Raw genomic sequence first — 16,626 nt, forward strand, 5'->3', positions numbered from 1 at the left:
AATCTGTGAAAGTGTGTGTTTGTTGTGTGTGTGTGTGTGTGTGTGTGTGTGTGTGTGTGTGTGTGTGTGTGTGGGAGGGGGGGGGGGGGGGGGTGTAAGCTCTGTTGTGTTCACAAACCCCTCTGAAAACGATACTAGAGAGAAAAATAAACAGGAGAAAAACTGTTTCACTACAACAGTATGTAGACACACACACACACAGTTATACAACTGGAGTGAAGATTGCAACTGACTCAGATTTCCACAACCTACAAACTAACTGCAGCTTGGAGGGGTTGATTATAGAACAGCTGTTTTTCTATGGGAGTGGTGTAGCAACAGTGCCCCCTAGCGGTGGAGATGGATACAGGTGTTATTGACAAGAGTCGGACCAGGAGGCGGCGGCGGACCTGTTCTTTTTAGAGTGTTCATCCTTCCCTTTCTTCACCCCAAAGATCCTGGTGATCAACGTGCTGAAGAGGAGAGTGGAGGAGTTCCTCACCTGGGGGGGGGGGGGGGGGGGGGGGGAGGGGGGAGAGAGGGAGAGAGAGAGAGAGAGAGAGAGAGAGAGACGAGAGAGAGAGAGAGAGAGAGAGAGAGAGGGGGGGAGGTAAGAAAAAGTAGACACAAGTAGGAGGACTCGTAAGACAGAGAACACTACTGTATTGAACAGGTGATGATCAGGGATGGTAGTCAGTTCAGAGCAGTGAGCTTGTGACCAGAAGGAAGGTCGTCAGTTTGAGCAAAGCCATTAAACAATGGAGCCGCACAGTGGCCTGGCAGCAGAGCACTGTGGTTTTACTGGTTGTACTGGACAGCTCCCGGGTGTAAATGTGTCCTTAGTCACAGTCAACGCATGGTTAAAGGAACACGCCAAGTTTTTGGGAGACAAAATTAGACAACGAAAATGTCGAATTCTTATTATTTTTTTTGTATTTCTCCACGTGGTAAATACACAGGTCACAACATGTTGTGACGAACCTTATAGAGAATACAGCCTGCCACAGCCCAAAAACCCACAAGAACTTGCAATTTCACAATAACAATTTTCAATAACAACCAAACAACTTCAAAAGCCAGCAGACTGCGCCTCGCAATGTCACACTCACCACAAGCGCACGAAAGGCAATAGAATGGTCAGACAGTCCGGGGGTCGATACACAAAGGAGGTTCATTGCCAGAAAGGGGATTGTTCACTATTCAGGTTTGTCGTCCAGTCCAGGGTCAGTACAAGGGGGAATCTCAGCCAGTCCAGGGTCCGATACAGACACAGAATACCTACTCGCTTTCTCCTCTGCTTCCACTATACCTCTCACTGTCACAACTCTGAATACGCAATCTCTCACTCTCTCTCACAATACCACTCCAACTCGCTCAACTTGACTCTCTATCCTAGTGTTAATGTAGGGTGTGGTACCAGTGTGTGCACGTGGGATGTGTCAACTAATTATGCGCAGGTGTATCTTAGCCGTACTAATCAACTAGTGTGTGTGCCTAGTGCTGCGCATGTGTGTGTTCCGTCAGTACTAAACATCTACCTAAATGCCTCCACTCCGTCCACTACGGATATCTGTGGGGAACGGGGAAATAAGGAAACGTTATAAACGCTCCCGTTCCTTGCTCCACGCTCCAATCGGCCAACCTGTCTTGCCCCACTCACCGTATCCCGGCCACCTCGCCTTGAGCGTCAGCATTGTCTCGCCAGCACAGAATTCCTAGTCGGCAAGTGACGCGTTGCGGGTGCCACTTGCCGTCATTTCCGGGACTCCCCTCTGTCCGGATGACACAGAGCCCGTTTCTTGAGCCGCGACATCCCTTTATCAGTGCTATGCCACGACGGTCGCCACAATGTTTACAGCAAGGTTTTGGAGTTGTATTTGTAGTGCATTTCGTGACTGTTGGGAACTAGGCTACACTGGCACACCTACTTCCAGTGAATTACGCTAAGCTAGGCTAACGGTGCGGCTGTTCCCTAAGCCTAATGCATGCACAGAGAAGAAAAGGGTATGTATCTGCTTGTCTATCTCCAGGGTAGATGGCAAGTAAGCTAATTTCCAAAAAAGTTGGCATGTTCCTTTAAAGCAGATGGATAGGGGGATGGAGAGGGATAGAGAGAGGGGTGGAGAGAGGGACTGAGGGAGAGACGTAGAGGAATGGAGAGATTGGAGAGATGGATTGAGCGAGGGATGGAGAGGGATATAGAGGAATATAGAGAGGGATGGAGAGGGATATAGAGAGGAATAGAGAGGGATGGAGAGGGATATAGAGAGGAATAGAGAGAGGGATGGATATAGGGATATAGAGAGGAATAGAGAGAGGGATGGAGAGGGATATAGAGAGGAATAAAGAGAGGGATGGAGAGAGGGATAGAGAGAGGAATAGAGATAGGGATGGAGAGAGATATGGAGAGAGGGATGGAGAGGAATAGAGAGGAATAGGGAGAGGGGTGGAGAGAGGGACTGAAATGGAGAAAGGGATAGAGAGAGACAGAGAGAGATGGAGAGAGGAATGGAGAGAGAGATGGGGAGAGGGATTGAGAGGGGGATAGAGTGACGGAGAGAGAGATGGAGAGAGGAATGGAGAGAGAGATGGGGAGAGGGATGGCGAGAGCACTCACGGCCCAGACGGGAGAGGTGAAGCCCAGAATGGCAGCCTGCATCCCCTCTGAAACGAAGGGAATGATGTTCTCTCCCAGACGAGTGTCTCTGTACAGAGCCCTCAGGATGTTCAGGGCATGAACCTGTGGAGGAGAAGACGAGACGACGCGTCGACACGTTTCAAAGTCAAACCAAACTCACGTACTGTATCCAGTTATTTCAGGGAGGTTGAAGTAGAAGCAAGCAGCCAGCACCCAGCATTTCCCAAACCTTAACCTCTTAAGCCCGAGCGGTCCGGTACCGGTACGAGAATGGCATCACGCCATAAATCCATCTCTACAGAATGTCTGGTCAATTTTAGCATGGTGTTATTCACCGTCAAAAATGAAAAAAGAAAAAGAAAATGTATTTTCTCCTTTGGTTCATTACAATTGACAAGCCTAGTAACAGACACAATACACACAATACAGATCCATGGATGTCCCTAGATACCAAGAACATGCAAATGGACCTTGTAGAAGTGGAGCAATCTTCCATTTACTTAGGTATGCAGTTGTAGGCGAATTTTCAGAAAATAGGGCTCGGGTTTAAGAGGTTAATAATAAGCTAATAGCAACACTTGACACTGCCAGTAATTACACAAAACCAGGAATCGGCCAGCATCAAGCATCTGGTCTACTGGGTAGAGAACTGTGGAATGTTAGTACCTGAGGAACGGTAGAGTGTTCTGTGCCTCTGTCTGTGGAGGGTATGGCCAAGGCGGTCAGCTCTCTCATGGTCATCTTTAGGAGACTGCAGCTGGACGACTTGGGCTCAGAGGACAGCAGTGCCTGGAGGAGAAGGAGATGGAGGACAGTTTAGGTACATCAGCGCACAGCCAACAGAGACATAAAGAGGGATTAGAGCACACAGCCAACAGAGACATAAAGAGGGATTAGAGCACACAGCCAACAGAGACATAGAGAGGGATTAGAGCACACAGCCAACAGAGACATAGAGAGGGATTAGAGCATACAGCCAACAGAGACATAGAGAGGGATTAGAGCACACAGCCAACAGATACATAGAGGGATTAGAGCATACAGCCAACAGATACATAGAGAGGGATTAGAGCATACAGCCAACAGATACAGAGAGGGATTAGAGCATACAGCCAATAGAGACAGAGAGGGATTAGAGCATACAGCCAATAGAGACAGAGAGGGATTAGAGCATACAGCCAATAGATACATAGAGGGATTAGAGCATACAGCCAACAGATACATAGAGAGGGATTAGAGCACACAGCCAACAGATACATAGAGAGGGATTAGAGCACACAGCCAACAGATACATAGAGGGATTAGAGCATACAGCCAACAGATACATAGAGAGGGATTAGAGCGTACAGCCAACAGAGACAGAGAGGGATTAGAGCATACAGCCAATAGAGACATAGAGGGATTAGAGCACACAGCCAACAGAGACAGAGAGGGATTAGAGCACACAGCCAACAGAGACATAGAGAGGGATTAGAGCACACAGCCAACAGAGACATGGAGAGGGATTAGAGCACACAGCCAACAGAGACATAGAGAGGGATTAGAGCACACAGCCAACAGAGACAGAGAGGGATTAGAGCACACAGCCAACAGAGACATATAGAGGGATTAGAGCACACAGCCAACAGAGACATAGAGGGATTAGAGCATACAGCCAACAGAGACAGAGAGGGATTAGAGCACATAGCCAACAGAGACAGAGAGGGATTAGAGCACACAGCCAACAGAGACATAGAGAGGGATTAGAGCACACAGCCAACAGAGACAGAGAGGGATTAGAGCACACAGCCAACAGAGACATAGAGAGGGATTAGAGCGTACAGCCAACAGAGACATAGAGAGGGATTAGAGCATACAGCCAACATATACATAGAGAGGGATTAGAGCACACAGCCAACAGAAACATAGAGAGGGATTAGATCATACAGCCAACAGAGACATGGAGAGGGATTAGAGCACACAGCCAACAGAGACAGAGAGGGATTAGAGCATACAGCCAACAGAAACATAGAGAGGGATTAGATCATACAGCCAACAGAGACATGGAGAGGGATTAGAGCACACAGCCAACAGAAACATAGAGAGGGATTAGATCATACAACCAACAGAGACATAGAGAGGGATTAGAGCACACAGCCAACATATACATAGAGAGGGATTAGAGCACACAGCCAACAGAAACATAGAGAGGGATTAGAGCATACAGCCAACAGAAACATAGAGAGGGATTAGAGCATACAGCCAACAGAGACATGGAGAGGGATTAGAGCACACAGCCAACAGAGACATGGAGAGGGATTAGAGCAGTCCCACACTTTCTTCACAGTGACCCCATATTAAAAGGAACACACCAACTTCTTTGGAAATTAGCTTACTTGCACTCTACCCTGGAGTTAGACAAGCAGATACATACCCTTTTCTTCTCTGTGCATGCAGTAGACTTAGGGAACAGCCGCACCGTTAGGCTGAGCCCAAACGTTCGTTTGTTACATTTACATTTAGTCATTTAGCTGACGCTTTTATCCAAAGCGACTTACAAGTTCTGTACAACAAGACAGCAAGAAGGGTATAACTCTATCAGCTGAGTAACAATGTTCATCAAAGTGTTGCGTGTTACAGTGTAGGTTAGTTTATTAGGACAAGTGCATGACAGTAAGGTTAGTCAGGGTTAGATTTTTTTTTAATTATTATCATTTCAGATAATGGTTGAAGAAGTGAGTCTTACGTTGGCATTCGAATTCTAAATCAACATTAGAATAAAAAAATTATATATATATTTTTTTATGTGTCTATTCATTCTGTTTAAACCAATGGGGTTTTTCTTCACAGTTGCAGTTAAGATTAGGCTACACTAATATTATACAGTAGTATTAAAACTGATGAGTTATATCCATTAATTGACAAAAAGAAAATATTTAAAGACTAATTTAATCAGATTAATGACTTTATTCAAATTGAGGATTTAGTTTGAGGATATGAATAAAAAAAAAAAAAAAAAAAAAAACGTTGGATTATTTTTTATTATTGTTAAAAACGAAGGTTCGAACGTCCATTCGAAAAACCCTGACGAAGTTCGAAGCCCAAACTCTCAAACTGAGTGCAAAATCAACATCTGTTTATAGGCTTATAGAAATAGGTATATAGATATATTTGAGTAAGATTAGGAATTTTGAGGAGCCCATTTTCCTATTGATCCCAACGTTGAGAAGCCATGGCCTGGATTAGAGAGAGGACAGGGAAGAAGAGAGGGGGTGAATGTAACATTATTCTACCTCACAGTGCTGCAACCAAACCATTACATAAAGCCTGTTTACATAAACACAGCTGTCTTTACTGTGTGATGTCATCAGTGTGCGCAGAGCTAGGGAGGGGGAGTGTGCGCGGGCTGGCTGCTGTGGGAGCAGTGGACTATTCTACTTTAGGAGCATGACTAGAGCCAGCTGTATGCCTGGCCTGGGGAGAGATGGGAGAGAGAAGAGGAGAGGAGTAGAGAGGAGAGGAAAGGAGAGGAGAGGGGAGGAGAGAAGATGAGAGGGTGAAGAGGAGCAGGACGAAGAGGAGAAGAGAAGAGAGGAGAGGAGTGGAGAGGAGAAGAAATGAGGAGAAGAGAGGAAAGTAGTGGAGAGAGGAGAGTAGAGGAAATGAGAGGTAAGGAGAGCAAGAACGGAGTAGATAGGAGTAGAGAGGAGAGGAGAGAAAAGGGGAGGAAAGGAAAGGCAATGAAAGGAGAGGAGTGGAGAGGAAAGGAAATGGGAAGAGAAAATAAGCGAAGAGAGGAGATGAGAGGAAAAAAGAGGAAAGGAGAGGAGGAGAGGTAAGGAGAGCAGGAAAGGAGAGTCAGGGAGAGGAGAGGAGGACATGAGATAAGAGGAGAGGAAAGAAGAGAAGAGGTTCTCATCTGTTTCCTGTGAAGTCTCTCTCTCTCTCTCTCTCTCTCTCTCTCTCTCTCTCTGAAGGAATGCAGCTAAAGGCCTGCCAAGGGGTTGACTTCAGCTTTTTTCCCCTCGCTTCCTCGCCGCCTTCGGTCTCTCCCTTATCTTATCTCTCCGTTTTCCATTTCACCGTTTCAACTCCCCCAGTGGTCTATCTCTCCACTTTGTCTCCGTCTCTCCTCTTGGTTTACTCCCTCCGTCCCGCCATCTCGTTATATCCGTCTTGCTCTCCCCCTCCGAACAGGAAGGACAGAGTTATTATGATATCTTATTATGTGACATGGTGCTCTCCGGTGTCCAGGTCAAACGTCTGCCTGCACTGTATACTGTAATCACAGAGCTGGTGGAGGACTGATAACTAGAGCCAGTCCTCAGAGTGTGACGGTCAGAGAGATTAAGACACATTGCTAAAGTGCGTGGGGTTGGTGACTACTACTAGGATGGTGGGGTCAACAAAAAGACAGCGTGTGTGTGCATGCATGCATGCACGTGCGTGTGTGTGTGTGTGCGTGAGAGAGATGGATTGAAAAACACAATGTTCTTCCAGTATTAGTGCTGAAGAACTGCCGAGGGTAAACAGAAACACAAACACAAATCTCTCACAGTAAAATATATAGTTTAGTTTAATTTATCGGTGGGTGGCGGCTACGTGGCGCAGTGGGCAAGGCGCTCGCCACTAGTGCAGGAGATGCTGGGTTCGAGCCCAGCTCTCGGCGTTGCTACCAGCTTGGCTGGTCGTTCATACTAACACAATTGGCAGTGTTAGGGGTGGGGAAGCTGGTGGGTGGGGATCGGACGTTGTGGACAGCGACTCCTACAGGTCGGTTGGTGCGCCTGCGCAGCAGAATCAGGAAGCAACGGGGGTGGCGTGACCCTCCCACGCGTTACTCCTCGCCGCTGAGAGATCGCGCTGTGCAGGTAAAAAGATGCAACGGCTGCCTCCTCGAGTACCGGAGGGGACACGTGATGCAAGGCTTCGTCCACATTGCAGCCGGCTTGTGGGAGGCATGGCCTAACAACGTTCGAGACAGGGGAGGGTAGAATTGGACAATACGAAATTGAGGATGGGAGAAAAACAGAAAATGGGGAGAAAAAGTAGATACAAATAAAAAATCTATCTGTGGGTGCAGCTCTGGTGTTCTTTGAGCCCGTCTTCAACAGTTAGCCTCTCACTGTGTTACTGGGCTTTCACATGTCACGCGTCATCGCTGATAGATTCAGCGCTAATCTGAGTAGATGTCCACACAGACCTGGCATGTCCGACCTGGCATGTCCACTTGGGTTGGAGATGCGTTTTTGCACGATTAAGGGAATTGTGATGAAGCCGCGATCGACAGCCTGGCGGGCTGCCTGTTGTTTTCTTTCTGTGGTGTGGGAGGATCATCAGAGCGTGCAGCGCAATAGTTCAACTGAGTTCATCAAGGCGCTTCACAGCAAAGAGCCGCTGTTGCACAACGCAAGCTGCTGGAAGTAATGGGCTTCAGAGTGCACAGGCGGAGGTATTGCATCTTATCTACACGCACACGAACACACAGAGATACACTAACACACACACAGACCTGGATGTAGAAGGGGATCCCAGAAGGGGATCCCAGCGCTGCGTCTAGTGGCGCACAGTTTGGACGAAGGGTCACTGGACTTGACCTCCTCCAGGACCTCAGTCAGCCAGCGGGCAGGCAGCTGCTGGAGGGTCCCACTCCCGCTCCTAAAGCACGCACACACAACATTCCAATTACCCAAGACCTATTCCTTAGTCTGTGGAGAGGGGTAATAATAATAAACTTTATTTTTATAGCACCTTTCATACAAGAATTGCAGCTCAAAGTGCTTCACAGCAGAAAAAAAGACAGGCACAACATGAGCACATAAAGTGCAGACATATAGAAATCAGTGTTTCACATTAGGATCTAACATCCCAACAGGTACATGATGATGTTCACAAAAACATTCACACACCGGACAACTCATTTGATCATTAAATAATATGTCAACTTACTGTCATCTTATATGAAACACGTGGTCTATAGTGTGTTTAAATGTGTCCTTTAAACACCCGTCTGCAGCCATCTGTCTACACAAACTAGCATCCATCTGTATTGTTGTCTTCTGGTATCAGGTAGAATCTGTAATGCCGTCAAACAGCGGCCTCTAGGCAGAAGAGCCCCATTCTAGGTACTGCGCTCTGTTTACATCTCTTTGTCTTAGTTTGATGTACGGGTTGGATTTGAGTGGAGCCTGAGGTGTGGCCAGCAATAGCAACCCCTCCCGTATACACACTCAAATTCAATCCACACATCAAACCAAGACAAAGAAATGTAAACAGAGCACCGTACCTAGAATGGGGCTCTTTTACCTAGCGGTTGCTGTTTGACAGCATTAAAAATCCTACCTTTAAAGAGAGGCATATATCTCCAAAAACAAAAGAGAATTGCGTAAATGAACACTGAACTGGATACGTTACAGTTAATTCGATACATTATTACTGGACACGTTTGACGTCTAAAACATGCCAGACCGCCACAACACGTTTTCACAGACAGAAAACACATGTTAACACACAGTGGGTGATTTGGTCAGATTTAACAAGGTGGGTTGTGGTCGGTGTGTTGGAATATGTCTCGTTCCCCCTCCCCTCCCCTCCCAACTAATGTGTTTAGTTAACACGGTGGACGCATATGATAGTGTCTGCTCCTACCATCCCCCCTGTACGTACAGTACACACACACACACACACACACTCAGGGTGGTAGACGGCTGGGGAGGAATGTGCCCTCCTCACACTACAGCTCTGAAAGGAGCTGCTGTTTTACAAGAGCCGCTGGACCAGGGAGGCCAGATCAAACAATCCAGCTAGGAGGACAGGCCAAGGGCAGGGCTGGCTGGCTGGCTGGCAGGCTGGAGTGTGTACACAGCCCCACACACGGAGCAAGACACACAAGGCACACACAAACACACGCATATGGATTCACTCGCTCTCTCTCTCTCTCTCATGCGCACACACACACACACACGGTGTGGAACATACAGTATGTTCAAAACAATGAAGAAGTGACCAAATAAATACATATGTACACAGACACACAAACAGACAGACAATGGATTTGGAGGCATACCCGGTACTCACTTTGACACGTAAATGCATGCACACACACACTCGCATACATGGAGACAAATGAATGAGCAAGCACATGCACACGCACGCACGCACACACACACACACACACACACACACGCACACACAAGAGGGACAGACACGGAGCACAGTGGAACGTACCGCCCCCAGAAACAAAACACACAGGGCATCAAAAGACAGCAGTTAAGCACCCCACAATCAACACCCCATAACCGGCACACATGGCCTGAATGCCATTCACACAGTGCTCTTCCCACCCCTACACCCCTGCACCCCACACACACACGGCCCAGAATGGAACACACATACACTCTCCCAGTGCGCCCACACACAACCACTAGAATGTCGCCTCCATGACACAACACCCAAGGCCTCCGCTGGGGAGAACCGCGCTGTATGTGGACGAGACAAATCCGGCTTTTTGCTTCAGCTGGTCAGGTCTGCTTAGCTCAGTGTGTCTGTCAACAGCGTTCTCGTCGTTCTCTTGTGGTTCGTCACGTGCTGCAGGGCCAGAGGCGGCTTCCAGGAACTCGGGAGCGGTCCGAAAAGACCCAGGAATTATTTTCATGTCATTCGGAACCAAAACAATTTCGAGGTTTTTTCCATGTCTCGGGGAGACAGGGGGGGAATATCTCCAGGCCCGGCAGAGCGGAGGTGACGGGGAGGTCAGGGGTGCCGCCTGGCCCGGGATGAGGCTCCTAGCCCCCCAGCCAAACTCAATGTTGTCCCTGGCAGAACTGTATCACCAGAGACACCCCAGAAGGCTAGTGCTGTTAAACAGAGATGACCAATAACACAGTACATACCACAACATCCACAGGGCTAGTAGATACCTAACTTTTGCCCCAAAATGACTCTCCTGAACACCCGCTCACTTAGCAATAAATCATTCATTATTCACGACTACATCAGCGAGCAAAACCTGGACATTCTCTTTACCTGTGAAACTTGGCACAAACCCCAACAACTAAACGAAGTCACCCCACCTGGTTACAATTACATTGAAAAATCACGCTCCCACGGACGTGGGGGTGGATTAGACATTTTTTACCGATCCAGCATTTCACTCACTCCAATGACTGTTTCTGAATTCACCTCATTTGAATGTCTTGCTTTCCACCTCAAACCTCCTGCCAACCCTGTGCTCGTCATTCTTGTGTATAGACCCCCCCAAAGCCAATAACACTGTTTTTCACAATGAACTATCAGAACTACTGTCTGCCCTGTGCCCCACCTACAAAAGTGTACTGCTCCTGGGTGATTTAAATATACATGTAGACTCTTCACACTGCAACCTGGCAAAATAATTTCTTTCCCTGCTTGACTGTTACAATCTGCAACAATGTGTACATTTTCCAACCCACAAACATGGCCACACCCTAGATCTAGTCTGCTTATCTGGTTTATCTATTACTTCTCTCACAAGCTCTGAACTTGGAATCTCTGATCACCTTGCTGTTTGCTTTAATCTGTCTATTCCTCTACCACTCACTAACAGTAAACACAATCACTTTCCGCAATGTACAATCTCCCCATTCTGTGCAATGACATAACCTCCTCTGTAAATGTGCTTCAATCTCACTCCCCCAACCATGCTGTTCAACTGTATAACACATCTCTCATCGCCATTCAAGACAAAGCTGCCCCCCTAAAGTCACGTACAGTCTCCTTTCCCCGCTCTGCTCCCTGGTATACCCCTGAACTGCGTTCCCTAAAAACAACTGGTCGACAGCTTCAACGCAAATGGTTGCAAACTGGTTCAAACATCCACCTCCTTGCCTATCAGTCCCATCAAGAGTCCTATTCTAAAGCCCTGTAAACGGCCAGATCCCAATACTACTCCACCCAGATTGAAACACGCCGCAACAACCCCAGGTCTCTTTTTTCCACCATCAACACTCTCATTGCACCAGTTAAACCAGCCACACTCCCAGCATCCACTGACCAATGTAACCTCTTCATGAACTTTTTTACCAACAAAGTTGACAACATTCGAAAAGATATCTTAGCCAACACCGCCCAGCACACCCACTCCCCCCCAGATCCTATATTCACAGGCACCAAACTATCACACTTCACTGAAGTTTCTACAGATATTGTCACCAAGACTATAACGCAATCCAAACCCATTAGACACTGAAAAGCTGGTTCATGCCCTCATTTTCTCCCGTCTAGATTACTGTAATGCATTACTCATTGGCTCAACATCTAAATCCCTCCATAAACTTCAACTAATTCAGATCACCCGCTGCCCCAAATTCTCCCACATCACACCTGTCCTCTCCTCACTTCACTGGCTCCCTGTCAAGTATAGGATTGACTTTAAGATCTGTCTCCTCACTTACAAAGCCCTCCACTCCCTAGCACCTGATTACATCTACAACCTTCTTCAACACTACACTCCCTCCCGCTCACTCCGCTCATCCAACTTACCCCTTCTGAGCATACCACACTACCGCCTTAAATCCACAGAAAACAAATCATTCTCCTCTGCTTCCCCCCCCGACTCTGGAATCAAATCCCATTACACATCAAAGAAGCTCCATCTGTAGAAACATTTAAGTCCCACCTCAAAACCCACCTGTTCAATCTTGCATACCCTCACTCCTGACCCCCCAACCCCTGCATCACTTACATTTTCACATCTGTACACACCTATATTTTAGTATTATTATTTATTAAAAAATTTTCTCTGTCTTGTCTCTAAGTTGTCTCCCTCTCTCTGTATTATCCCCACTATGTCATCATTGTGAAAGTCCATGTACTGCGTTTGTCCCTGTACTGTGTTTGTCTGTATGCTATAATGCCATGTATGTAAAGCGCTTTGAGATTCCTAATGTAAGGCGCTATATAAAATAAATGTATTATTATTATTATTATTATTATTATTATTATTATTATTATTATTATACACATGTAACGGAGGTACCGCAGTATATCCACAGTCACGGGTACAAGTAGTGACGTGGCTGTGGATGGTAAGCGGTACTGCAAGTAAACTCACTCCCCAGAGGCATCCAGACCCGGAAGCAAGAAGTGAATTCACTTCTTGCTTAGTGGTCTGTGATGCCGCCCGCGACGCCGGCGTCCGGGGTTCTACTCCCACTCAGGGCGATCCCTTAACAGGGGTCGAATCGACTTTAAAACACAACGCAGACAAGATCACACCGGCCACATGTGGTGCCGTGACCCGGATGCCCTGGGTGGAGTGAGTTTAGAGGGGTGAGTGTAACGGAGGTACCGCAGTATATCCACAGTCACGAGGTACAAGTCGTGAAGTGGCTGTGGACGTTAAGCGGTACTGCAAGTAAAACTCACTCCCCAGAGGCATCCAGACCCGGAAGCAAGCAGTGAATTCACTTCTTGCTTAGTGGTCTGTGATGCCGCCCGCGACGCCGGCGTCCGGGGTTCTACTCCCACTCAGGGCGATCCCTTAACAGGGGTCGAATCGACTTTAAAACACAACGCAGACAAGATCACACCGGCTACATGTGGTGCCGTGACCCGGATGCCCTGGGTGGAGTGAGTTTAGTGGGGTGAGTGTAACGGAGGTACCGCAGTATATCCACAGTCACGGGTACAAGTAGTGACGTGGCTGTGGATGGTAAGCGGTACTGCAAGTAAACTCACTCCCCAGAGGCATCCAGACCCGGAAGCAAGAAGTGAATTCACTTCTTGCTTAGTGGTCTGTGATGCCGCCCGCGACGCCGGCGTCCGGGGTTCTACTCCCACTCAGGGCGATCCCTTAACAGGGGTCGAATCGACTTTAAAACACAACGCAGACAAGATCACACCGGCCACACTTGCAGTACCGCTTACCATCCACAGCCACGTCACTACTTGTACCCGTGACTGTGGATATACTGCGGTACCTCCGTTACACTCACCCCACTAAACTCACTCCACCCAGGGCATCCGGGTCTAACGGCACCACATGTGGCCGGTATGATCTTGTCTGCGTTGTGTTTTAAAGTCGATTCGACCCCTGTTAAGGGATCGCCCTGAGTGGGAGTAGAACCCCGGACGCCGGCGTCGCGGGCGGCATCACAGACCACTAAGCAAGAAGTGAATTCACTTCTTGCTTCCGGGTCTGGATGCCTCTGGGGAGTGAGTTTACTTGCAGTACCGCTTACCATCCACAGCCACGTCACTACTTGTACCCGTGACTGTGGATATACTGCGGTACCTCCGTTACACAAGTAAACTCACTCCCCAGAGGCATCCAGACCCGGAAGCAAGAAGTGAATTCACTTCTTGCTTAGTGGTCTGTGATGCCGCCCGCGACGCCGGCGTCCGGGGTTCTACTCCCACTCAGGGCGATCCCTTAACAGGGGTCGAATCGACTTTAAAACACAACGCAGACAAGATCACACCGGCTACACACACACACAGTATATATATATATATACACACACACACACACACATATTATATAGATACATATATGCACACAAACGTTTTACATACACATACAGTACACACACAGACACAAATAACACACCTGCACAGCATGTCGGTGAGGCGTACAAAGCCAACGTAGGCCAGTTCAAAAGCACCTCGGTGACGAGACTGTAGGAGCTGCTGACGGAAATACATCCCTACACCCTCCACCTGAGAGAGAGAGAGAGAGAGAGAGAGAGAGAGAGAGAGAGAGAGAGAGAGAGAGAGAGAGAGAGAGAGAGAGAGAGAGAGAGAGAGAGAGAGAGATAGAGAGAGAGAGAGATAGAGAGAGAGAGAGAGAGAGAGACAGAGAGAGAAAGAGAGAGAGAGAAAGAGGAGAGGGGGACATAGAGAAACAGAGAGAGAGAGAGAGAGAGAGAGAGAGAGAGAGAGAGAGAGAGAGAGAGAGAGAGAGAGAGAGAGAGAGAGAGAAAGACGGGGACATAGAGAAACAGAGAGAGAGAGAGAGAGAGAGAGAGAGCGAGAGAGAGGGACATAGAGAAAACAATTATGTTTTACTTTCTTTTTACTGTATGTAGCACACTCTCAGGGGCTCATACAGAAACAAGCATTTCATTATAAAGTATTCTGTATTTTGTTGTGACTAATAATAAACAAACTTGAAACTTGAAACTAGCTGTGCCAACCAAGTACCAACTGTAACATCTTTATTCGATTATTAGTGATTAGCTGTGCCAACCAACTGTAACCGGTTTAATAGATTATTAGTGATTAGCTGTGCCAACCAACTGTAACCTGATTATTAGATATTAGCTTTGCCAACCAACTGTAACCTGTTTATTATATTAGTTATTAGCTGTGCCAACCAACTGTATTAGATGATTAGTTAGACTGAGTTGGCATTTCTTAACAACCCCTCTATGAAATGTAATACATTTGGTAAACAAGGTTAACACATTCACGACCAGGGGTCGCTGTTTACCTTCTGTATAGAACGCAAGTGCTGTAAGTCAATGGGGCGCTTTGTTCACTTGCGAGTGCTTAAAATATATCTTATATTATAGCTATGGGTCTAATACACCGTCGATTGTCAGTGAGTTGCTTCCAGTCAACATGCACAAAACAGATTGTTTTTTCATCCGTACATTTCCGTTTTTATACCGTTTTGAATATGAGTATAGTTTTGGTGATTCTTAGTAATCCCAGGAAAAGACGCGATAAGAGCGTTTTAGTGGAATCTACTAAACACGTTGTCATTTTTCGCCTGATTATCTCATCATCCTGAAATCAACGCTAAATTATTGTTATTATCCTTCCTCATGCAAGAATGAAAAGGGCCCTGGAGCGCGGTGCTCGCCGCCCACCCACCACCGCAGCCAATGGTAGAAAGCACAACACGGTCCACACACACAGCTTCAATCGCGGGAGAAAGAAATATCAGATCAATGCAAGATTTTATATAGTGTTCTTACCTTGTCTCTGATGTAATGCTAAATTATCCAATTATCTGATCGCCATTGGAAGTAATGGGCGCGGAGGTCCGTGCCACGTTCAACAGCATTGCACATGGAGGGGGGGGGGGGGGGGGGGGGGGGCAGCCTCGCAGATGTATCGTTGAAACAGGTTACCTCGACAGAGTATTTAAACCCTGCCCGCACGGCTCAGCTCGGCCCAGATAACAAACCACAGCGTTTCTAATGTAGTACAGTTGCTGCCACAATGCGTTAGGGGGCGGTATTGACACACACAGAAATGCACAAGGTGCCTCGATGAATTATGAATGGCAATAGCCAATAAAAGAAATAACGAGTTAAACACATATATATATATATACGTGATTGGCCGTCAAGCGCTGGCTCCCAATCACGTATATATACGTGGATGGCCCCGAATGTGTTAAGCTACAGTGTGACGATCGGACAGACTCTAGTTTTAGACATACTAGTTTGAGCCCGACCTGTCAAGCGTGAGAGCGGCATGTCAGTAGCGTGACAGTGTGTTGAAACACGCCATCCGCATAATGAGTGGTGTCAGTAAAACCAGCGGGTTAGTAACACAGTTAGTAACAATATTCTAGCTATGCATACATACACACACACACACACACACACACACACACACACACACACACACGCACACACACACACACACACACACACACACACACACACACAACCCAGTTGTGTTTCTGTCACAGTGTGTAAACACATGAGTGGGTCGCAGGTGAGGGGCAGGGCGAGGCGGATGCTCAGCTTGGGTGCCCTGTCATTAGGGCTGTGGCATCACCGCCACAGGGGCAGGCTGGGCTGCGGGCCCTGCACCAGTCTGGGGTGGCACAAAGGGCACAGGGAGGGGTAAGTAGGGGCCGGGCGTGTACTGGCCCGTGTGAAAAAGAGAGACAACAACAGGCAACAGCACTGCTTCTAAAGTAACACAAACGCACACCCAGAGACACACACCATTACATCATCTGACCTAACCCTTACTCACCGATCCTGGAGATGTTCAGCTTCTTCTAACTCTTCTAACCACAGGCTTACAAA

General features: G+C 47.4%; 2 protein-coding genes across 2 annotated transcripts in view; both read right to left on the bottom strand.

Moving 5' to 3' along the window:
• Nucleotides 1-352: 352 nt before the first annotated feature.
• Nucleotides 353-8,125, bottom strand: LOC311234670 (tRNA (32-2'-O)-methyltransferase regulator THADA-like; the record flags this gene model as incomplete). The annotated part of the gene is made up of 4 exons (XM_084321915.1): nucleotides 8,109-8,125; nucleotides 3,284-3,406; nucleotides 2,597-2,719; nucleotides 353-481 (listed from the first exon to the last, which is right to left on the bottom strand). Exons 2-4 carry the CDS (start codon nucleotides 3,356-3,358, stop codon nucleotides 353-355), a joined length of 327 nt encoding a protein of 108 aa, XP_084178041.1. The 5' UTR covers nucleotides 3,359-3,406; nucleotides 8,109-8,125.
• A 5-nt stretch (nucleotides 8,126-8,130) lies between these two features.
• thada (THADA armadillo repeat containing) overlaps nucleotides 8,131-16,626 on the bottom strand; it is a gene marked incomplete at its 3' end in the record, with an annotated part of 138,474 nt that continues 129,978 nt past the window's right edge. The window contains exons 22-23 of the mRNA XM_084321916.1: nucleotides 14,184-14,293; nucleotides 8,131-8,254 (exon numbers count right to left, since the gene is read on the bottom strand). Of these exons, the coding sequence (XP_084178042.1) occupies nucleotides 8,131-8,254; nucleotides 14,184-14,293 (234 nt within the window). The remainder of the gene's footprint in view (nucleotides 8,255-14,183; nucleotides 14,294-16,626) is intronic.

The sequence above is a fragment of the Notolepis coatsorum genome (assembly GCF_963971535.1).
Source record: "Notolepis coatsorum genome assembly, chromosome: 9".
In the NCBI taxonomy this organism is placed as follows: Eukaryota; Metazoa; Chordata; class Actinopteri; order Aulopiformes; family Paralepididae; genus Notolepis; species Notolepis coatsorum.